General features: G+C 47.4%; 1 protein-coding gene across 3 annotated transcripts; it reads left to right on the top strand.

Annotated features, from left to right (window-relative positions):
- The first annotated feature begins 6,942 nt into the window (after nt 1-6,942).
- On the top strand, nt 6,943-15,265 carry ZDHHC22 (zDHHC palmitoyltransferase 22). 3 transcript variants are annotated; one of them, XM_080595649.1, is made up of 3 exons: nt 6,943-7,443; nt 8,892-9,074; nt 13,310-15,265. In XM_080595649.1, the coding sequence occupies exons 1-3, from the start codon at nt 7,110-7,112 to the stop codon at nt 13,573-13,575; spliced, it is 783 nt and encodes a 260-aa protein (XP_080451775.1). In that variant the 5' UTR covers nt 6,943-7,109; the 3' UTR covers nt 13,576-15,265. The 3 variants fall into 3 exon arrangements, with proteins under 3 accessions (XP_080451775.1, XP_080451774.1, XP_080451773.1); XM_080595648.1 differs by lacking the exon at nt 6,943-7,443 and having other exon boundaries at nt 8,211-9,074; nt 13,310-13,437; nt 14,689-15,265; XM_080595647.1 differs by lacking the exon at nt 6,943-7,443 and having other exon boundaries at nt 8,217-9,074.
- The last annotated feature ends 8,675 nt before the right edge of the window (nt 15,266-23,940 follow it).

Below are 23,940 nucleotides of genomic sequence, written 5' to 3'. Positions count from 1 at the left end.
AAGGCAGGTTGTCACCTGGCAGGAGCGTGCCCTCTCTTCGGGCAGCCCGAGGCGTGGTAGCCCTTGAAACGTGGCCGCCAGCCTGACCTCGAGCTTTGTTGAAGCAGCGCTAAGGTGTTCCTTTGATACCAGATACATCAGGTGGTTCCTGCTATCAAGGCAGATCTCCAGGAAAAGATGCTGTTGATCACAGTTAGGGACAGAGAGGTGCCCAGAGGAAGCCTGGCCAGAGGTGGGGATGGGCAGAGGCCTAACACCTCGACCCGCTCAGGGGGTGCTGCAGGAACCCCTCCCAGTGGGCACTGGGCTGGGGGGGATAACAGCCCTTCTTCTGCACCACATCCAGTGCTTAAATGTGTGCTCAGAAAGCCAAGTGCCCAGGCTCTAACTCCTGCACCCACCAGAGTTTGATCCCGGAGCCTTTCATACAAAGCCGTCAGTGGCCTGGGGCAGCAGCGGCCCCTTCACAGGACGCGGGCAGCTGTGGCACATGGGGACAGAGCGGGGCAGTGGGCGAGATGGCGTTTGACTTGGTCAGCAGGTGGCTGGAGGCCTGGCCTCGGCTCCCAGTGCTGTGAGTGCATTTTACGCAATGAATCCCAAGTGGAAAAGGCACACACTGGAGTGGGCAGAAATTAAGCAGGGAGAACCTGGCCCTCCATATAGCAAGTATTCACTGAAAATCATCACCACCTGCACTGTAGCTGGGGTAGTGGTTAGAAATAAGACTGCAATTATATACAGGGCATGCAGTGCACTAGTTGATAGCTAGCATTTTTGCAGAGCCAAAGTCATTTAGGGACTGCTCTCACAGACCTGCTGGAGGAGCATCTTCATGGCCGGGCAGCAGCCATGTGGCAGCAGGGAGGGAGATCACTTCTCCCAGAACACCGCTGCGGCAGGCAGGAGGATTAATCCAAGTCTATTTTCTGGAATTGATTTAACACTGTGTTCATCTATCTGTAGCTCTTGCTGAAACATTTCATATTTCAGATCTGATTTCACTGTTTCCAAGGCTGAAAGGCTTGCTTCTCCAGGGAGCAGCAGTTCTGCAAGAGAACAACAAGTAGGAGCCCTAGGGAAGCAGCAACAAGGAAGGAATATTTTATCTTTAGTAACTGGTCATTTCCATTTTGGAGGCAGTGAAAGAAGAACCATCTGGTGGGTGCTGAATATTCACTATGTAAACAGTGACTTGGTTATGAATATGTGCATGTGTTATTGTTATTTATTATTTATAGGATTCCCTAGGTGTGCCTGACACTTCACAAGCAGAAATGAAGACAAGGGCTCCTGCACCTTGATGTGCACAATGCAGATGTGACACAGTGCTCAGCAGCAACAGACCGTGGCACAGGAGGGCCAGGCAGCTGGCTGCAGGTGGGGGAGAAAGATGCCGCCCCTGCAAAGGGCAGAGCACAACTTCTGCAGCAGCAACTGCTCCTGCTGACAGCAGGTTGCTCAAGATGGCCACCAAATTCACGCCAGTTAATTTGGGTTTGAATCCTCTCCTGCAATTAACTGCATTTCTGGGTGTATTTTTGTTTGCTTGCTTGCTTGCTTTTTGTTATTAATTCACTATTTTTTAGGAGCTGTGCTCCTAGGTCTGGGAATGACCCAGCACAAAGGCAGCTTGGCCAGCCACCTCTCCTTGCTGCAGTACTCACCTGGGGATGAGGGGACTGCCAACTAGGCTTGAGCTTTATTACTCAGGAGCTTCAAATCAGTCAGTTTAAACAAAAGGAGACATTTTATTGTGCACTTTTCCTGCTGTCCTGCTAGACAAAGTATCTTGAAAGCAACAAAAAGATTCCTGTGGAGGCCCAGGGGGACACCTTTTTGTCGGGGTATAACGTCTGGTACTGAACAGTGCTGGGATGATGGGGATTCAAGAGTACCCGACACTTGCAGAGGATGCTCAGAGCTTTGCAGGAAGAAATTCCCACAGTACTTCCCCCTTCTCTTGTCCTTCCTTTTGCCAGCCCCTGATATTTATTTATTTTTTTTTCCACTGCCCAAGCTTTTTTCTACATTTTTTCTCCTTTGTTAAGGCATTCAGCCATTTATCTGGTGCTGAGCAGCATTGTGTGCAGGGTTTTATGAAGGGGTCGGTTGCAGGCACCTACAGGGCAGGATCTCGAGTCTCTTATGGGGCACTCCCTGGTCCATTACGGGGATAAGGCTTGGTGGCACCTGCAGGGCCAGTGGGATGGAGGAGTGGGTGCACCACAGCCAGGCTCTATGGCAAGTCAGTGCCTATTCCTTCCCCTGGGACATCATCCCTGAGCTCATGCCTAAAAGTGTCCTCCCTCATGCAGTGCCTGCTGCCCACCTATCATCAATATTTTCTCTGCCTGCTGGCATACTGAACTTTACTGGACTACAAAAGTTTGTTTCCCAACACCACCAGCGAGCAGCAAATAAATCAAACGATGATTTTTGCAATAGCTCTCCTTACACATCAGGATGTATCATACATCATGACAGTACCCTTGTTTCATACGGGCCGGGTACCATTGCCTGGGCCAGCTAGAGCAGCCAAGAGCCCAGATTATCATCAATAACACAGTATTACAACCCACCAGAACCTCACTGGCTGCGCAGTCTTTCTCCTCTGCTCCCCTGGGAAAGATATTTAGGTATTTATATGACTCCAGGAATGAGGGAGATAGTCCAGGAACAGCAGGGAGACGTGTAAGGACTTTCACAAGGGATGAGACAGTGTCAGTGAATGCTCTGATTTTTTGTGGCAAGAGCTCTGTATTCCTCGCTGAGTGTGAGGTTGTCACCGCTAGCACCAGAGGAATGAGACCATTGTGGCCGTTCCTTGATTGCAGGAGGAGAAACAGTCTCAGGTAGCCAGCACCAACTCATGCAGAGCGTAAAGAAGCAAAGGAGCTAATGTTTTGAAGAATGGCTTGTCCTTGTACCTTCAGCACCAAGACCTGTTTAAATCCTGTGGGTTAGAAGACAACAGCTGACAGATTTCAGAAAGCAGTCATTTTTTTTCCTTGCCTAAATATATCCTTGGTGCTCACACTGCTCAGGCTGCCTGAGCCGTGGAGTTTGTGGCACAAGTGACAAATGAGCTGTGGGTTGTTGTTCAGACATTCAGAAGGTGGGGTTTGCTCAACAGACATAAAACTTCTATTACAGTCTATTCAACAGCACATTCTTCGTTTGAAGGCAATTGACCCTTTGTCAATAACCCTTTTACTCTGTCTTCTTAAGTGCTGGGAATCCATTTGCTGTAGGGTGTTGCCTCAGGAGAAGGTGGTGATCAAGCACTTTTGAAAGACTGGGGAGCCAGATGCATTTTTTCCTCCTTTTCCTTTCTCTTCCTTCACATGGATTATTGACCTGAAAATGTCTCTTTCAAATACAAAGATACAGCAAGCCATGGATATGTCTTTAGGTGACAGATTATTTACTCATTTACTTTAGAAACATCTGGATTAGTTCTCAGTGTACGGCACTATCTGAATCATAAGATGTCTCTGCCTAAATGCCTTGCACAATCAGGCATTACCTCCTAGCTTACTTTTACACTGAATCATAAGCTGGGAGGTTTGTAGTGAGAAAACAGCAGCTGAATTAACCTGGGGAAAGCTTGGCACACTGAGGCAGGAAGCATGGCTGTGTGAAAACCCCTCTCTTTCTCAACGTCGTCCTTGAAGGAAGGAGAAGGGGAGGGCAGGTGAAGATTGGCCAGATGGGAGCTGAAAAAAGAGGTTCAGCAGAAGTGCTCAAGTCGTCATTTCAGATACAGCATGCGCTTGACAGGGTGTTAAAGTCATGACCATCTGTCAGCTGTTTAGTTACCGTCTCTTCCCTTGTTAATAAGTGTCCTCCTCACTGAAACCCCAGCACAACTGATGCAGCACAACTGGCAATCTAGATCAAAATGATTAAAACCCAGCTACGGAAACCTATGCTGTCAAGCTGCCTGACTTCAGGGCTGGATGCCCCCCCAGCTCTCAGGACAACAGACACAATACCCCAGGTCCTTCAGGGTCTTTCAGAGTTTTCCAAAACACAACCCAACAGGGAAGACTGAGGGAATAAGGTAGCTTCTTCTGGAGAAGGCAGGGTAGCCATTTTCATGTAAGCATCACAGAGAGAAAAATAGTTGTCTATTTTCTGTATCCACTGGGCATAGGATAAGGACTATGGCCTTAAATTCCTGCAAGGGAGTTTTGAGTTAGGTAGGCAGAAAATCTGAAAGGATAACAATGAACTGGATGGATTGCCTGGGGGTGGTGGAGGATCCCCATCACAGACATCTTCAGGACCTGGTGAGACCCTCTTCCACAAAGGACATGTATACCTGGGGCAAGGAGACTGTGGCACTGGGACAGATGGTTGAGTTGGCCTCTGAAGGACGTTTCTCACTGTGAGAAGGAACTTGGTATTAGCTTCTCGATTCAGGAAGTTCAGGTCCGTCCTGACGCCCTCAGCAGTATTGCCAAGAGCTGAGTGAGGGAAGGACTGAGCCCCCTCTTCCTCTCAGTGTTCAAGTCACCACCTAGGCAGATCCGAAGCTGGTCAGCATAAAAGCATTCAGCTCTGCTGCCAACCATGCTGTATTTGTTTTATTGCTAGATCGAAGACATCAGGCCTCGCCTGCTGCACTTCATGGCCATTCAACTTTACCTAACGAAAGAGGAAACCTCTCCAGACATTGCAGGCATTCAAATTTTGAAAGTTAACTAACTGGAAAAGAAAAAAAAAAAAAGAAAAAAGAAAAAGAAAAAAGAAAAAAAAGCCCACAAGAACTTCAAAAGGTTTATATTTAAATGATAATTTAAAGCAAGCACCATTGGGTTCACCACAGAGAGCATTCATTTCTTCCAAACTATCACAGCAAATAGCAGATATTAACTTGCTCATTTTAGAGAAAAACCACCATCAGGCTGTAACTTGAATGCTAAACTAATGGGGCTGTCTGAAGCAATGCACTTTTTGAGATGGAAGAAATGATACATAATTTGGGATGCAATTTAAAGCGAGACCTTGAAAGACGTTGAGCAGGGTGTATCAGAGCACGGCACTGACTGGAACTGCATTTTATTTTGCTTAAAATGGCTGAGCACAAGGAACCAGGGGACCCAGGGACCAAGCCACCAAGACGTTCATCTGCCAGTCATCGTGACCAAGTGTAGCCTAAGTTATTGAGCTGGAAGATGAAAACACCAGCCGGCTGACAACTGCACAGATTGTGCCGGTGGCCTCCCACCCCGCTTGCTCAAGGGGCATACTGGGAAAAGGTCCATCCCAGAGAAACCCCCTCCAGACACCTGGGCAGCAGGGGAGGATGGAGTGCTGAGACTCAGCTGCATTAAGGCTGGGGTGAGAGAGGGCCTGGCTGCAGTGTGCTGTGCCAGTTTCTGGAAAACATCTGCACAGTAGGTAATAACAACAATACTTCGTTCTTACAGGTGTTCCTCATGCTCACTTCTCAAGGTTTTCCAGAGAGGGGCATGTAGCTTGATCCCTACCCTACTGGAAATACAGGAAAATCCTAACGCAGGGCTGGCATGATTTATCTGCAGTTGAAAGCAGGGTGGGGAAGTACTCCATCTCCTGGGTCTATCGCCCCAGAGAAGGAATAAGGCGCTAATATTTCTGAGTGTCACCCATCCAAGCTCACTCATGACGCTGATTTTACAGCAGAAAAAAAATCAAATTCCTGCAGCAAATGTTGCTACTTTTTAATGCTTGCTCCAGATTAACTACTGTTCTCATTATTCACTTACTCCTTGTGCTAATCTCCTTATTTACTGATCTCTCTCCTATGCACACACATCCACGTGAATAGGCAAATTCATTCCCAGACAACCGCTCCCCCATCCTGCCAACATCTCATCATATCAACACAACAGCACTGAATGAGGATTTTTTTTTACTATATTCTAAAATATGAAGCCAGTATTTTGACAGTGACAAATCATAAGCAGCAATTTGCAGGAGCATTTTAATGAGAATGTGGGGGATAAACTGCTTCACCATTTTTCTATTCCAGTGGAAAGCAGGTCTCCTCTCCTCTCCTCTCCTCTCCTCTCCTCTCCTCTCCTCTCCTCTCCTCTCCTCTCCTCTCCTCTCCTCTCCTCTCCTCTCCTCTCCTCTCCTCTCCTCTCCTCTCCTCTCCTCTCCTCTCCTCTCCTCTCCTCTCCTCTCCTCTCCTCTCCTCTCCTCTCCTCTCCTCTCCTCTCTCCTCTTCCCTTCTCTTCACCACCCCTTCCTTCCTTCCTTCCTTCCTTCCTTCCTTCCTTCCTTCCTTTCCTTCCTTTCCTTCCTTTCCTTCCTTTCCTTCCTTCCTTCTTCCCCCCACTCCCTTTGGCTGCAGCTTATTATGCTCCCTATACAGGAAAGATTAATTGCTTTCATGAGATGCCCTCCCTTCAGTCTAAGAGCTTTTCATTACATGAAAAGATTTCCATGGTGGTTTTATTATTATTATTTTTTATTATTTTGATGTAAGCTGTTAAAATATGGAGAAAACACTGCCTAATTATTGAAAGATAAAATCCTGGCTGGGTCACGTATCTTAATTGCAAGGCTCACTCTACTTTAAATTGATGAGCTGAGGGAATATTGGAGGATTTTTATTCTCAGTAGTCGTGACAGGAGAATGAGGGAGGTGGGAGTGAGAGCTAGATCAGTTCGGAGCAGCTTTACCTCCAGTTCTGCCGAAGGTGTCTCTTAGTTGTTCGTCACTGCAGATCCAGTGCCTACGGGCTTGGTTTGCACTTGCTTTTCTTATTGCCACTGTTTTTCTCAGAAACGTTGAATCATGAAAGTTACCTGGTGGAAAAAATATTTCTGATAAAGGACCCTTGAACTTGGTTGCTGTCACTGACCTGGTGCTCTTCCACATGCAAGACACAAACGCAGCCCCCCTCTCCTGCAGGTCTCTCTCCTTAGACAACGCAACATGAAACACATTTTAATTTTGCTCTCTATACTCAGGCAAAGGGGGAGTCTCTCCTGGAGAAGCAGACCGTTACCGGGTGTGCTGGGAGGTTGGCCAGTAAGCCTAGGACCTACGATTAGTCTAAAGCCACCTCCTTCTGACTTTTGACCAGCGCAGAGTGTGCCTGTCTCCAGAAATGTTGTCTGCAGCCCCGCTGCCCTCTTCGCTCCCCTTCCCCTTTCCTCTTCTGAGCAGGGAGACGGGGATGCCTTCCCCCGGAGCTGTGAGGGCGCAGCACGCAGCTGTGCGGGAGAGCGAGGGGCTGCGTGGGGGGGCACAGGGGGCCGAGGGCATGCGGCTGCCAGAGGGAAATACGCGTCTGCGCTGCTGCCCCCGGCACGCCGCGCTGCCCGGCCACCCAAAGCCTTGCCTGGCAGCCGCCCGCTCTGTGCGGGGGGGTCCCGCAAACCCAGGCAGGCCTCGGACCCGCGGGGACACCCCCCCGCCCCCCCAATTTCCCCTTGCCTCAGGTGCTGGCTCCAGCCGGGGCGTCCGGGGGGCATCGGGGGAGGGAGCCCGGAGCCGGTGGGGCTGGACGGGGGGCGGCGGGGACACGGGGGGGACACGGGGGGCACACGGGGGGGGGACAAGGGGCAGGGGCGGCTGCCGCGGGGGGCTCGGCGTGGCCGGGGGCGGTGGCGGCGGCTCCGCGGGTGCCAGACAGCCTCGCCGGGGACAAGGGGACCGCAAGGTGGCGGCGTGCGGCGGGTGCCAGCCCCCCCCCCGGGCCGCCGGGGCTCTGCAGACCCCTGGGGCTGCCGGCGGGGGGGTGCCGGGGGTGCCGGGCTGGCTCCGCGCTGCCCCCGGTCCCCCGGCCTTTCCTGGCTCCGCGGGGTGCCGGCTGAGCCCCGGGGGCCCGGGGGAGCGATGGGGGAGCCCCGGGGAGCCCGGGCGGCCGCCGGAGATGCTCCGTGCCCGGCCGGAGCCGCGGCTGCGGCTGCGGGGCCGCCCCGGCTCGGTAGCCCGGCGCCGCAGGTTGCATCCGGGCGGCACTTGCCCAGCTGCTCGGTGCGTTTTCTAATTTCGTGCAGAGCAAGGCAGCGGGCAGAGAGGTAATCTGTAGATCCGTGGCTTTAAAGGATAAATTAGAGCATCGGATTTGATCCGTATTGCAGTGGATTAGAGCAACCTCTCCCCCCTCCCCTTCTCCTCCCCCCCCCCTCCCGGCTCACTCCCCCCTCCTCCAGCACCACCTTTTTTCCTTTCATGCAATACCAAAACTGACCCTGCCTGGCAGAGGGACTCTGCTCGGCGAGCAGGCACACGGAGCCGCCGGCTCTGCCCCTCCAGCCCCCGCAGCCCGCCGGGGCCGGGGAGCGGCCGCTGCCCGGGGGCTGCCCGGGGGTGCCCGGGGGCTGCCCGCTTGTCCCGGGGCCGCCGGGGCCGCGGGGAGGCGGCGAGGGAGAGCTGCCCCCCCCGGGGCATTTCCCGGAGCCGAGCGGGGCCGGGGAGCCGGCTGGAAATGGAAGGATGAAGTGTGCGGCCGGAGCGGTGATGTTCGTCCTCTCCTTGCTCTCCCCTGCAGGAACGTAATCCGCAATGCTAGTTCTCAGGTTGCTCAATGTTGTTGCTCCAGCCTACTTCTTGTGCATCTCCCTAGTGACCTTCGTCCTCCAGATCTTTCTCTTCATCCCCAGCATGTTCAGAGACCCTTCCACCACCCCACTTTTCTCTCCTGCTCTGCTGCATGGGGCCCTCTTCCTCTTCCTCTCAGCTAATGCCCTGGGCAACTACGTCCTCGTGATCCAGAGCTCCCCTGAGGACTCGGGCAAGGGCTTAAACTTGGGCGAAGGAGCCGAAGTGGTGGCGGACTGGCTGGATGGAAGCAGGTCCCCTGGCTCAGCCCTGCCCAGCACTCACTTCTGTAGACTGTGTGCCAGAGTCACCCAGAGGCATGACCACCACTGTTTCTTCACAGGGAACTGCATCGGGAGCAGGAACATGCGGAACTTCATCATGTTCTGCCTCTACACCTCCCTGGCTTGCCTCGACTCCCTGGTGGCAGGCATGGCTTACATTTCTGCGGCACTCTCCATGTCCTTCGCAAGCCCGCTGGCCTTCCTCACCCTCCTGCCTCACTCCATCAGCCAGTTCTTCTCAGGTAAGGAGTCCTCCCTCGGAGATGGGAGCAGGGCCCCGGGGCGGGGGACGTGCTCTTTCCCTGGTGTCTGCGTGTGGGGCTGGTAGAGGGGGGAATGGGCACGTGGGAGAACTGCCTGTGTTCATCAAACCCCTCTTTGGTGGCAAGGGACACTTTGCACAGGACTGTGCTTTGAAATAGAGGCTGGGACCCACTCCAGGGTACAGCTGCAGCCCGTTTGTAGTGTGTTAGACACTGGAAAACACCCCATAACCAGCTGGCCGGTGATGGAATAGGGCTGTCTGTTGTCCAGGGAGTGTTGCATTGAGACAGAGGAGGGAGATTTCACTCACTGCACACACTATAGGCGAGGGGAACCTTCTGCCTGTCCTACGGGCAGGGGTGGCGGGTCTGTGGGTTTTCATAGCCTGCAAGTCTGCAGATTCCCCATATCCCAGCAGAGATATTCCCATCCAGGTCCACAAACCCACTCCATTCACCATCACCCATCTCCTGTCTCCCTTCAGCACGAACTTACTGAGACCTTGCCATCCTTCCAGCACGGAGAATTTGGGTTCAGGCGACAAAGACCAAGTGGGGAGTTTATAAACGTGATGTGATCAGCCAAATCTTTCTTGACCTTAGACTGGGACACAGCTCCACAGAGAACCAGGAGAAATTCTCTGTGCCTGTTCTCTGGAAGAGCTCCGCAGCCAAAGCAAAACTCTCTTTCTTCCTTTCACCATCCCTTACCCTCCTTCTGCTTCTCCTGATTTCCCCTCTCTTCCTGTCCTCCTGTGAATTTCCCCAAACCTTCCCCTTCCTCCTCCTGATTTTACTCCCATAACTCTTCCCCTGCTCTCCCAGCCTCATCTCTCCACCTTTCAACATGCCCCCAAACTCTACAACCTCCTCCCTTTCTCTGTCCAAACCTAAGAACCAGATAAAACCTGAGCTGGGAGAAGTGACTCTGCAGACAGCCTAGACTGTTATTCTGCCCTGAAAGTGACAGCAGAAAAATGTCATTTTCCCCCACATGCAGCTCATGCCTAGCACACTCAGATCGGCTTTCGTTAGCCTAAAATAGGTACTCCATACATTTTAGCTTTACAGATTCAGCCGAGCTCAGTAAGAAGGGCCCGGAGTCTGTTTTGGCTCGTGCACCACCACCAGAAGTGTTGATTATGAATCTGAGTGTGGGATCTCCATTGCTGGTGGTACAAGAGCCAGAGAAGCCCCAGCTTGCTTTTCAGATTCCAGGCTAGGTTTGCAGGGTTGCTGTCTGAAAACAAACAAATATCTCTCTACTTGGCAAATGAGCAGATTTGTCATGGTAATCACCGAGAGACAATAAACATGAAATCCTGCCATGACATTTTTATGGAGTCATTTTTCCAAGTAGAAGAATTTTTGTGAATAATGTTATCTTCGGTAACATTAAAAACACTGGGCATGATTTTCCCCAGTGCCTAAGCTCTGCTCGGCACACCAGCCTGGAAGGGGGAGCAGGGATGTGGGAGGAGATTATCAAGGAATTAGTTCTCCCTCTCTGATTTTCTGGGCTCATCAGCACCGAGCTGGGTCCTGGCGTGTGTCTGAAGAGCCATTGAAGTGCCCCAGCTCTGGTGTCAGCAATTGCAGTGCCAACAACAGCACGTTGGCAGTGTTTGAGTGGGACACGACAGGGCAGGGAGCTTGGATGCCCTCAAGAGGCACCAGCACCCAGCTCCCACCCAATTTCTACTTCAGCCAGGGTGACAGCACGCAGCAATATGCAGGCAAGTGGTGTCTTGGCTGCTGGGGAGGAAGGGCCCTCTGGGCTCCCCCCAGCACATTCAACGTCCAGCTCAGGAAAGAGAAACAGCCTGGGAGGATTGTCCACGTAGTCTTTCTCTTATGCAGCTAACATAACTTATGGGTTGTGGTAGGATCCAAAGAGAGCATTGCTATAGCAGAGAAAAAACTTTACCTTTCCTCTTCTCCAGCGTGCCCTTGACACTGGGGGAGGAGTGAAAGAGGACGAAAGGTGAGTCTGCTGGTCTTATGTCAACTGAGTGATTCCTGCTTCCATGCTGGGAAAATTTTCAGTTGGCTTGTTCTGCCCAGACTGTGCTCAGGCATGAAATTCAGAGTCTGACCCAGAGTCTATAATTTCAGCTTGTGATTCAGCTTTTCTGGCAAAGATAATGTATGGCAATAAGCTCGAGATCACTTCGGGTCAGTTAGAGCAAAAGTGAATCCAAGACTAAAATGCACCGTGCTGAGGAGGGACAAATGGAGAGTACTTTTGTAAATACAGGTCAGATTGGATCCACAAAGAAATGACAGAAAATGCTTTCTGTGGGTAACCTGAAAATCAGGTTAAAAAATCCACATATCTGGAAAATATGGCTGAGAGATGGTTAATATTCGCAAGGGGAAAACAAGGGTAATTACTTACTAGATGTTGAATTTCAGCAGCTCATAGAAATAAAGCTTACGGCTGTCTTCCAAAGGCTCTAAAGAAAATAGCTGTCTCTCTCTACATCCCATCTGAATGTCAGCTGCAGAAGGGAACACATGCCTGTCACGCTCAGGTCCATCAAAAGAAGGGCAGAGAAACACAAATTTGGCTCTGGACTTCCCATCTGATGCCCTAAGTTATTCCGACAGAATTGGTCTGAGGATTTGTCATCATCCTAGGGGGGTTGTTCTCCCCGTGCTGTATTGCACACGAAGCCCACTGAGCTGAATGGGATCTAATGAGAAGGGAAAGATGACTCTGCATTTAGAATGAAAATTGAATGACTCCGGTGCCTTTTTCAAGTGAGAACAGTCTCTGACAGCTCGAGGCCCTAGTCAGTGTCCTTACGAATCATCCTCAGAGGGGCCTGCTGGCTGAGCCCAAAGCTTGAGTGCCCATAATGGGTCAGCCCCAGCCGCTCGCTGCCCACACTGCCAGCTGGAGAGGCTGGGATTCACGGACCACAAAGCCAGGTGACACCGCCTACCATGGCCTTCTGTATAAGAGAAGCAAGAGGTGCCTATCCAGCTCCCCGTTATTGAATTTAAAACCTGAAGCAGCCGTGCACACCTACTCTGGCACGCAGTCCCTGCTCCGGCAGCACGTCTCTCCTGGGAACTCAGGTGGACTCACGCCGGCGTGGGGCGACCAGAGCTCACACCAGCCCTGTGCTCCGCCAGAGGGAAGGGAGCACGCAGCAGCTTTTTCATTTTTAACCTCACGGAAACCAGAGAGATAATACCGGCTATTTGTACACGTAGTGACACATATTTCATTTTCTTTGTGTGCCTGTGTACAAATATGGGTGTTTAATAATATATCAATATACACAAGATATGTGTGTACTCAGTCATATGCACACAGAGAGAATATTATTTCAATGGGTTTAGATCTGCCTACACACCAAAAGGTCACTCGGTGATAACTGCTATTATACTTATTTTCCAGAAGGAGCTCTAAAATCATTGCCGAGGAAAGGGCCCACAGAATATTTTTATATAAATACATTCAGCATAAACATACACAACAAAAACTGTTGAATTAAGAGTTTTAGATCTACAAAATATTTGGAGCATTCTGGCAGCAGCTTTAAAAAAGGAATTTGGATTGCATTTTGAAGTTTTCTGTTTCAGTTTCTTGTGTTCATATGCAAACTGCATTTGCACGATGGTAGGAAAGTCATTACTGATTTTTTTTATCATCTTATGTATTATGTATATATCTTATATATAGAATAGGTAGGTAGATAGATAGATTATACGTAGGTATAGTGATGAACTCCAAGTCATTCTGTCTGGTATTAATGCACACAGTAAGGCTTCTGGAAGCATCTACATGCTGTCAGACCCACATCTCCTTTCAAAAGGAATCTAGGCTGTCCAGATTCCCTCTGATCAGCAGGCAGACCCCTAAATAATTTAAACATTCTTCAAAATAGAGCTGAATTCTTATAAATACATTCACTTCTGGCCGAGTTTGCCCTTGCAATCCAGATCCTCACGTTAAGAGCAAAGGGAGAAGTCTACAGAGACCGTCACCATGTTAGTACCTCCCCGGTGGGGTTCATTGAGTAATGGCACTACAAAGAAAACAATTTTGTGTAGTTAGAGTAACCACCCTGCATTTTTCCTAACTCGCCACTGGTACGGCTGCTAAATAGGGCCAGCCAGCTTGTCGGGGCTGCATGTGACGCTGACACGTGAGGGGTGCCTAAAAGCTTTCTTTGACTCTCTCCCTGCCTCTTGGTCCGCAGGAGCTCTCCTCAGCTCTGAGATGTTTGTCATCCTCATGCTCTACCTCTGGCTCGGGATCGGACTGGCCTGCGCCGGCTTCTGCTGCCACCAGATGCTGCTGATCTTACGCGGGCAGACGCGGTACCAGGTGCGGAAAGGGATGGTGGTGAGAGCCCGGCCCTGGAGGGAGAACCTGCGGGAGGTCTTTGGCAAGAGGTGGCTGCTAGGACTTCTTATCCCTGTGCTGAATGTGGGAAGCGACTACCGTAGGCAGAAAGGGAAATAACCTTGCACGCGCGCACCCCATGCAGGCAACACCTCCCCTGCTCTCCCCCTGCCTGCGGGGTCGCCGAGGAGCTGGGCCACTCCATCCCTCGGCGCCGTGGCCTCCGTGGGAGGAAGGGGCTGGCAATCGGGCAGAATCAGCTCAGCGTAGTAACACGGAGATCACAAACCACGTAGATGAAGAGACACCGCAGCTTAGTAGCCCCATCACTGCACCTGCGAACGCGGCAACAGGCTTTGAACTAGCAGAGAAACCGGCCAGGCCCCCCCGCGGCGCCCCAGCCCCCTCAGCCGCCCCGCGTGCTCCCTGACAGGCCGCACGGGAGCTTTCAGAGGGCCTGGGCTGTTGTGGTAGCTGCACAAACAGCCTCTGCTCCTCGGGACGGGCTTGCAGGGTGCCTTTGGCTCTGCCAAACTTGAGGTAACTTCCCAGCACTGAGAAGCCTTTACTGACAGAGCTGCGGTGCAATTGAGCCACCGTAGGAGCAGGCGAGGCACCTGGCTATGGTGGCATGCAAACCTTCTCTCCACAGGCTGGGAAAGCAGGAGGAAAACAGAGAGAAATCTGCTCCCTGCGCAGCCCGTGCCAGGACTGCAGCTCTGCTGCCTACTGTCAGCAGTCCTGTGCCCGGGGACACGGCCCAGGCCAGGCTGCCCTCCTGGCAGGGAGCAGCGAGCAGATAAATCAGCCTCCAGCAACGAGGTGCAGGGAGAGGAAACCAAGGTAAATAGAAAGGCGATGTCTGAGAAGCCGTATTGTCAGGCTCTGTGTGTGAGGGAGAGAGGGAACCACACGCCTGGTGAGGTGCCGAGGTGCCAGGAGCCCTCCAGATGCGCCCGAGCCCCCTGAACCATTAGTGCTGTGAGGAGCTCAACATCCCAGAGGACAGGGAGGTTTTCCAGCTGATCAGCACGCTTCACCTTGCACTAAAACCAAAAAAAAAAAAAAAATTTACCTCAGATATCCCTGCCACACCGTATTTACTGGCTCTCCAGGGCAATTCTGTCTCGCATTGCTGAAGAGGGGTAAATTCATCCATGTTATAACTCCATTAAGGAGGTTAATGGAATTACTACAGGGATTAATCAGCCTAATGTGTCAGTTGTTTTCCAGCTGCAGCAACAGCCCCTGAGATCAGTGCTGAGATCCTATGCTAATAGGTGCCTTAAGAAAGGATGCCATGACTTCTCGAGCAGGATCGTAGTGCTGGACTGACTGCCCAGCATCTGCAACAAGAAGCCACTGTTTTGGCAAAACTCATCAGTTTATGTGGGCTGGGTAGGAATCCATTGCTTCTCTTTAATAAGCTGGGGAGTATGCTGATAAGCCGTGAAAAATGTGTTTTCCTTCCTCCAAAATGCTCTTAGTGCATCCCAGATAGAGGAGCGCACCTGCTCGTGTTCTTGCATTTCTCACGAGCCACAGCAGAGGCACGCAGTCCTATAGGCTTTGTAACCGTCCTTCACCGCTTCGCACTCGTATACACGTCCGGATCAATAACAAAGTCTGTTGTGATGAGCAGAATAACAATGAAAATATACTGAAAAAAACAAACCCTAGCTGAATAATTAAAACTTGTAGTATATAAGCCCTTCCGCACTGTGTGTTCGCATGAATGCACCGTTGTTTCCATGTGTAATATGCTGTATTTTCACTAACAGTGAACAATAAAAAGCGGTTTGACTTTTTATGTTAGCTGTATCGTGCTTTTTAACAGTTCATTAGATGTCTTTGTACATGGCAGTAGCTACGTTTGTCACCACATACACAAACGCTTTGAAGGAAAAAAGTCAGGATTTTCTTATTGGTTTGCCAATAATACATCATATGATTTTAGACAAGTCCTTTCATCCTTTCCACTTTAATGTAATGACCCAATCTAAAAATGCATCTAATGAGCAACTTGGACAAGCATTCTAATTGCTATTTATAAATTACACTACAAACCTCAATGGAAAGCTACAGGAAAATTAAGGTATTATTGTTGCCCACAAACAGCATCTCAAAGTAAATTATTTCTTATTGGTAAGGTGGCATCAAGGTGAGCAGACAGTCACCTTGTCGCTGGAAGCTGAGCCAGCATTTGGTGCCATGGGCATCTCGCCTTGGACAGCCTCCAGGATTATTCTCGTTCCCCAGACCGGTTGATGCAACTTCTTTTTCAGATATTTCTAAAGGCAACAGGCTCCCAAGATTTCAGCCAGCAGCTTCCTCACATCAGCAGAAATTATGTTTTGACATCCTTGCCCTCTGCTGTTGGCACTTGATTGATGCTGCCGTTTGGGCAGCTTGTGACACTTGGAGCTGCTGCCTCGGGGGGTGAGCTATTTGGGGGCTGCACGCTGGGAGGACATGGCCAGCTCATGTTTTTGGTGGGACAGCTGCAAGGACAGCCCCCATGTAGGCAACAGTGTTAGCTGTCCATGAAGCCTGCTGCCTCTTCACGCCAGTGCTGGGTTAGAGCTGTCTGCCCTCACTGCAAAGTCTCGCTCCTTGCTGAAGCCCAGAGGGATCCCAATTTGAGCAGCCACAGCACGGTTCTCCGAAATTATTCTTCACTCAATTATGCTTCCCCAGGAATATTCAGACACCTGTGCTCCTGACTGCAAATCACTGTGTCGCCATTTCATGCAGCTGAACACTTCCTCTGCAGCAAGCAGCTGGATTTCAGCAGCAGCGGTGGGGCTTCCCGATGTATGCAACCTTTATAGTTATGATCCTTTGGGATGAAAAGAGCTATAAAAATGTAACATTATGGTGACCCTGCATATTGGCTTATTTCTCTGTTCATTCCCAGCTGTGTGCACTTCCCTGTTTGGGGGCAGAGCAGTAGTTCTGCAGGAACAGCTGAAAGAAAGCAGCTCTTTATCTATCCAGCTGCCCTGACATCCCTTCCCACTCATACCTGTGCATTCTCTTGTAGAAATCCTTGGGAAGAAAATGTAACAGCTCAACAGCTCCGAACAGAACCTTTGCTCTTAGCTATGAATTAGTAAATGAAGGCTTAGCTTGATGGCAACATCGCAAATTCTTGGCTAAATATGCTTGATGGCTCTAAAGTTTTGTAAGGGTAAAAAATAAGTTTCCCATTTTCTGTGCTTAGAGACCCATTACTTATCATTTGCATTTTATTAAATAGCAGCTGCAATAGCAAAAATATTTCAGAACACAATTTCTTGTGACAATGTCCAAATACTTCTAACATTTTTTAAAATAAAACATTCCGTGCTTTTCTGGGCTTTGGAAAATCAGATGAACATCAGTTCTTCTCTGATAATGCTAATTGTTGAAGGAAAAGCTCCTGTTGCCTAAGTCCTTGCCACAGAAACTTATGCTGAAAGGCTTGTCTATTTTAAGTGTGGCTATCTGAAAAAAGAAGTGCCGCTTCCAAGGCCTCAGAATCCTTTGTAATGACAATGTAAAGCAAACTGAGAAATGAAAATGTGAAGTAAACCAGTAGAAGGCTGTTCTTACATATAGCGAGAATCTCATACAAAATAAGAAGTAGGCAGTGCTCCTTTTCATACTACAGTATTGGACAGTCCTCAAGGCGTGCATGCAAAAAGGCTTCGTTGGATATATTCAGAGAGTACAGAGTTAAAATATGAAGAGTCCCAAGTAATAAGGCACAGGGCAGATATGAGAAAAGGTGGTGTGAAACAGCATTTATCATCTTTAAGAAATGGCTATCTCAAGGGAGATGATCACAGTCTAAAAATACTTGCAAGGAGACAGAATAAATGAATGAAGAGACTCATTAGCTGTAAGAAGATAGCTGGAGGAGGACGGACAGTCCTGGAGTGAGGGAAAGAAAAGCCAAGGTCAGAGATTAGGGCAGCTATCTTTGTAACAGTCAGTGGAGAGCAATCAGAGAAAGTGGCCCCAGTGAGAGCAGAAGTGATTTTATTTTGGTAGGGAAGATGCACTGACGTCCAGGAGGTGGTAGGAGGTATGGCAACACAATTCATCTTCGTTGATTGTTGACTGAAAGGACGCAGAGAAAGCCCAGCCTGAGAAATCTCATTTTTAATCACTTTTATGAAATGAACAAACAAGCAAACAAAAAACAACAACAACAAAACAAAACTCAAAGCCCTAGCAGAGCTGAAAGAGCTTTTTTCAGTTGAATGACAAATGATGCTACAAGCATGTGCCCAATGGGTAGAAGTCATAAGTAGCAAGGGAAGAATCTATATACTAGCAGTTTTCTTCAAGTTATTTAGAGACTGGTTGGAGTAGAGCAATGACCTACTTGTTCAGTATAAATAAAGGGAGAAGAAAACACAAAGCATATATGGAATCTCTGTGCCCTTCTAGATACTTAAATTGATTGGATCACAATGTCAAGCAACATACTCACAAACAGCAAGATGTTCTCTAACCTCTGTGTGTCCAAGTGTGGGTTCTCTGCTTTTCCAGTTCTTTTCCAGAGGGCCAGGGGAATAAAGAGCCCTTGAAGCTTACGCCAAAAGTCAGCAAATACGGACCAGTGAGTGCTTCTGACCTCTTATGGAATTGTCCAGCCAGCTTCCTCATCTTCACTACACAATGCAGGGGTTGGATTTGGGTGCTGTAGGGGTTTAACCCAGCACCATGCAGCCATTCGCTCACCCCACAATGGGATAGGGGAGAGAATCAGGGGAGAAAAAAAAAAGGGTAAATAGTCAAGGGAAAACAATGATAAAAGAATATCCAAAGCAAGTGATTCACAATGCAATTGCTCACCACATGCTGACCGATGCCCAGCCAAACCCCAATCAGCAACACACACAACAATCCCACCGCCAACCTGCCCCCCACACCTTCATTGTTCAGCGTGACTCCTTATGGTGTAGGACATCCCTGTGGCCAGTCTGAGTCTCCTGTCCTGTTTGTGTCCCCTCCACTTCCTTGTGCACCCCCAGCCTCCCCGCTGGCAGGGTGGTATGAAAAGACAAAAAGCCCTTGGCTCTGTGTGAGCACTGCTCTGCAAGAACTAAAACATCGGCGTGTTATCAGCATTATTCTCATCCTAAATCCAAAACACAGCACCATGCCAGCTACTAGGAAGAAAATTAACTCAAGCCTAGCCAAAACCAGGACAGGTGCCTTTTGGGATCTAACTGGCAAGCAACACTGGCCCTTGTGCAGGCCGGTCCCGTGTCCTTTAAGACTTTTGGAGTCAGCATCTTGTAGTCTCCCCACACATTTATAAATAAGAAATACAAGCTCTCAAGTACCAGTGTCAAGCACTTTGCACAGGGCCTCATTTAACATGTTGGCAGGCACCTTAATAGTAGTTCCAGAACCGATATAAATTAAAACCACAAGGAGCACACTGCATCAGTTTACTTTAAAGGTGGCAAAGGGGTGGATGGCAGTAGTCAGCTCTGCATGTACAAGAAAAGACTCACCTTCTGATCAACGAGGATGGGAAAGTTTCGTTTGTCTGCTACTGATTTTCTTGACACTGCTGTTAATCTATCTTGATCTTGAACAGTTATCAACCTGAATTTCCCATGATTGGTGTATATTCACAGGCTATTGGGAATGCATAGCCTCTGATATGTTTTTCAGCTGTTTTACTCAGTCTCTCTCCGCCACCAGTCATTCACAGATTCAGGTTATTATCATGCCTGACTGAAAGGTTTCCATTAGATGTCAGGTCAGTCTTTCAGCTGCTGATGTTAGATAAGTGGTGAAGACTTGAACCTACCTATTATCAGATTGCTGAAAATGCAATCGATTGATTCGCCATCATGGTACCATTAAAAATCTTATATCTGTAATGGGGTTAACACAGTGGACCCCAAATGAGCATCCTGTGAGTTAATCAAATGCTGAATGCAGCCCTGCGATGGAGGCTGTTATCGAGGAATGATGTTATTTGTCATCCAGAACTGCTGGAGACCACAGAGGAGCCTTAGGATCAGTGACAGAAAAACAAGGGACAAATCCAGCATCATCAGCCAGGACTCCTAATGGTTTATGATTGCTGTGTGGAAACTGTTGGCCAGTACCACATGATCAATCTTTGTAGGTCTAAACATGATCTGCCAAACTCAAGCAGGTCCAGAAAGTCCAGACGCTAAGAAAGGTGCTTTGAGAAAAACTTCAAAAGAGCCCTACATAAAGGAGAAATATTTTACTAGCCAAAGACAACTGAGCACTCAATGCTAAGATCAATGTTTTGAGCAATGGAAGTTCCTTCAAGTCATGTAAAAACTGTCCCATCCCACCCCACTGACTTTGTCTCAGCTTTTTATTAATCTTCACACAGAGTTTGATATTCAAGGCTGTCACTAGATGTTCCCTAGGCGTAAGGAAATAAAGGGGACTGACAGCAGAAAGCAAAGATGGTAACAAAGTTCTTCTAAGCTACCAGCCATATAGTTCATGGAGGTCTAATATCTCTTGTAAAACCTCTGGAAACAAAGCTCCATTAACTTCTGTATAAAAACAACAAAAAAGCTCATATTTTTAATGCCAGAAGCAGAGGTAAAATTTCAAATCAAATATAAAATCCAGTTCCTAGTTCCCAGAACTGGAGCATATTCCAGGTGCATGAATTCAGCCGAACACCACCTCAGAGCACCCCACTGCTTCAGGTAAGTCACACAATCTGTAGAGGTTTCAGAAATTTGTCAGTGCAAACAATGCAGCTGGCAGGCACAGTCAGCCTGGTCAAGCCAATGTCCTGCAGCCAGAGATGCCATCAGCTCAGAAGTTTCACTCTCTGGGCTGTCAACTGCACGCTGAAAGCCTCTTAGCTCAGGCAAGGATCTTCCATGTATCACAGAAGCTTTCTATCAGATCCAGGTTTGGCACAGAAGAACTTCTGTAGTCAGTTCGGAGGCAAACAGCTCTCCCCTTGACAATCTCTCTTTGGCTCTGTGTACTGACTACTCGTTTTGAACTAATTTGGTGAAAACTGGTCCAGCATTTCAGAAAACATATGAAGATGATCTTAAACAAAAAAAAAAAAAAATACAATAAACCATTTCCATGGTGCTCCGATGCAATAAAGACATGGAATATTATATTCAGCTCTGCCTTCACTAGTCAAACCAGATGGTGTTCACAGAAAAGCCATAAATGATTAAGAAGCTGAGAAATGGATTTGCAAGAGGAAAAAATGGATTATATTTGCCTAGCTTTGGGTAACTATGGCCAAAATGGATGTGAGGAAAATGTGGCAACCATCCATACATACTGGAGGGTTGGAGAAATAGTTCTTGTGGGATAAACAGACACTACCTAGAAATAGAGTTCAACTTAGTAAAAGGAAATGACTTTAACATTTCAGGAAATATTTCCAAACAGCAGTTCTTCCACTGTTAACCTTTAGAAAAAGCTTACGTTGGAGAAGATGGACTCTGTGTCTAGGGAGCTACAGAACTGAACAGGGTTAAAAAAGGCACAATGAGAAGAGAACAACCTGCTGTTGCTGAAAAACAGTAATGAAAAAAGAACAAGAGAAACTCCCACTTTTTACCCAGACAGTAGCTCAAGCTGAAGTCAAGAGGGGCTAGGTACTGATCATAGTCACCTGGGATTCATTTATATTATTATGACCCTTTTCTGTTCTGCATAGCACTTCTTGCCATCTTAGCTGGGTTCAAAATATTTATTAGTACCAGAGTGCTTTACTCAATAGAAGTAACGTGAAATGCAAATAGTTGTGTAAATAATTATATATAGGTGGGATGTGTTGAAAGAAGCACAAAACAGGGTTTTGGTCTTTTCGTAAACATGGGATTAGAGCACGTGATTCCCATATGGCTTCTGTTTGTAAAAGCTACAACGACTGACAGACAGCAGCGAACTTCACAATTTTATAACCCTAAAGTTGTTATCTGTACAGTGATGATTTTTCTCAGCATTTCATTAGGACTAAAAGAACCCAAACTGCTCGTTTTTAACCTCTCATACTTTACTTTGTTTTGTGCTTCTTTCAACACATCCCAGAACACAAAAGGGTCATAATAATGCAAATGAATCCCAGGTGAAAAAACTGATGAAAACAAACCTATATTTCTATTTCACTTTTGAAATTTTGCAATGAAGCGTTAGGTGAGCTAACTTGCCATAACGCAGCTTTCAGATGATGAGAAACATTGCCAATGAAGAACCTCTGCAAATATCAGAATCCTTAAATACAGCAGCTACATAAATACAAGCAAAGTGAGATGCTGTAATAAATTTAAGATCACTGTTGAATTCTGATATAAGTTTAGGATATTCTTTCTTCTCCTTCTCTACTCTTGCTCCATCTCCTCCTCTAATACAGGGAAATATTTTTCATAAAGCAAGTCACTTAAAAAAGATTTATGTGGAAGAACCGGGAGACCATCACAGTGTCTGGGAAATAATCAAAGAGGTGAAAGTAGATAATTCGTTATCTGAGCTATTATTATTTGTGAGGCTGCTAGAATGACCTTTTATGCTCATTTGATAAAATTTACTCACTGAAACCTCACCGGAAATGTAGCCAATACATAATTTAAATTTACAACAACAACAACTAAATAAAATTAAGGTTTATGCTGAAGTCAAAGCATTAAGAGGCTCCACACATTTTCACTCCCCATAGGAAGTCCCTGAGGCACCAGAAGCACTGCTCTGGTGGTCAGAAATCTCCAGTGCTACATCAGAAAAAGCAATCCTTTTGCAGTTAACTTCCCAAATGTTAGGTCTTCTAACAAATGTGAATTTTGGAAGAAACGCTCCATCACTTGGGTAACGTAGTTGCAGAAATAGCAAGACTGTGTCCCTAAAGTTCCCCCAAGGCATACAAAACTTCCCCTCATTAATGCATTACTACAAATTACAACACCATCTGAGAGAATTATAAATATTTAAGCTGTCTCAAAAGTCAAATCCTTATAAAAATAAATCCTATGCCCTGATCTTTTTTACCTTGGACTTCGATAAATCCCAACGCCTCTCCAACAGAATTGTACAAACTATATAAACAGGCATAAAGAAGCAGGAAAGAAGGTCAGTAGATGAAAAGACAATGAAAATACTCTGTCCTGCCAGTTTCAGAGCACCTCAGTCCAGGAAAAAAGATTTAAGCATATGTTTAGCTTCAAACATAGACATAGTCCTGTAACTACAGCTGAACTACTCGCATCCTTCATTTCAGTCCCTTGTTTCCAAGTTCTGTTGGTTAGGCTGCAGCACTCAATGTCTTCCAGGACTGAGTTTCAACATATTTTTCTGATTTCAAATATCGTAACTTTTTAGATAAGAAAATGTAACATCTGATAAGCCTCCAGGCTTTTGACCCCAGTTTCACATGTTGCATTGCTACAGTTTATTGAACAGGTTTACATGCTGTGGAGGAAAATGACATGCGTGGGCACAAATTAATACACGTGTGGGCAAGAGTTGTCTGCTTACACCACAGAAGTTTTTTTTTTTTCTGTTTCTGCAACATAGCAAGCTAGCTCTCTCACCATTCCCCCAGCCTTGTCAACCTGGAGATATTTACAAAAATTTTCCTGGGTAGACAGAGAATTAGAGATTTCAGTGCCCTATATTCCTTCCATTCAGTTTCCCAAACCAAAAAGAGCAAGTCTCTATATTCACTTGTTGGAATTGCATTAGGGGGAATTAACCCAGAAACCATATAGTTTAATTAAAAATAAAATGAAACAAAATGTAAGTTAGTATAACCATATAGATGTTGATCCTTTAGAAAATTCAGCACCAGAACCATGGCAGTCCACAACCATGAATTGTAATAAATAAAAATATTGCAGTTCTTATATGAGAAGTTTAAAGCAATTTATAATAAGGGACAAGCATTGGTTTTCTTCATTTTGTGGCTGAGAATATCCAAGTGCCTTGTCCGAGGTAAGACAAGGAACAGAATCTCAGACCATCTCAGTTTAAAAAACAATATATGGTTGGAATTATTTCATGCAGCAGTAGCGATGGCAGTGCCAGCTGCTTTTGAGCTGGGTGTGATTTGCAGGATTAAGCCACAAACCTAAGCCTACAGCATGCTTCTGGCCAGAGAGAAGAGGAGGGGAGAACAGCAAGCGCTCAGCGATAGCAGCGAGTTCATCCCCACCATCAAAATACATTTCAGCTTATACATTTAGAAAAGCAATCTTTGTGGTTAAAAATACAGAGCTCAGATTGTTAATAAGAAATATGGAAAACAGTTTTAGGACAGTATGTGTGGACATTTACCTTAAAATCTCTTTTCAGGCACCCTCATAACATTGCTGTTTAGTATTCTTTTCCTTTCTGGTTTTGTTCTTCTTCTTCACTAACAGCTGCCACCTACTTATGGTACAAATTTTGTGGAATTTACTTCATCTTTTTCCACTTTCCTCCCCTCAAACTGCTGAGATTTTAGGCGTCAGCCATATG

This window comes from Anser brachyrhynchus (assembly GCF_964034855.1).
Source record: "Anser brachyrhynchus genome assembly, chromosome: 5".
NCBI classification, from domain to species: Eukaryota; Metazoa; Chordata; class Aves; order Anseriformes; family Anatidae; genus Anser; species Anser brachyrhynchus.
Note: the sequence above shows the minus strand (reverse complement) of the source record. Positions and strands in the feature narration are given on the sequence as shown.

Bases quoted from the DNA above. Each gene is read 5' to 3' on its own strand.
- ZDHHC22 (XM_080595647.1), top strand. From the start codon at position 8,513: ATGCTAGTTCTCAGGTTGCTCAATGTTGTTGCTCCAGCCTACTTCTTG. The intron at 9,075-13,309 runs GTAAGGAGTCCT...CTTGGTCCGCAG, and splicing joins CATCAGCCAGTTCTTCTCAG to GAGCTCTCCTCAGCTCTGAG.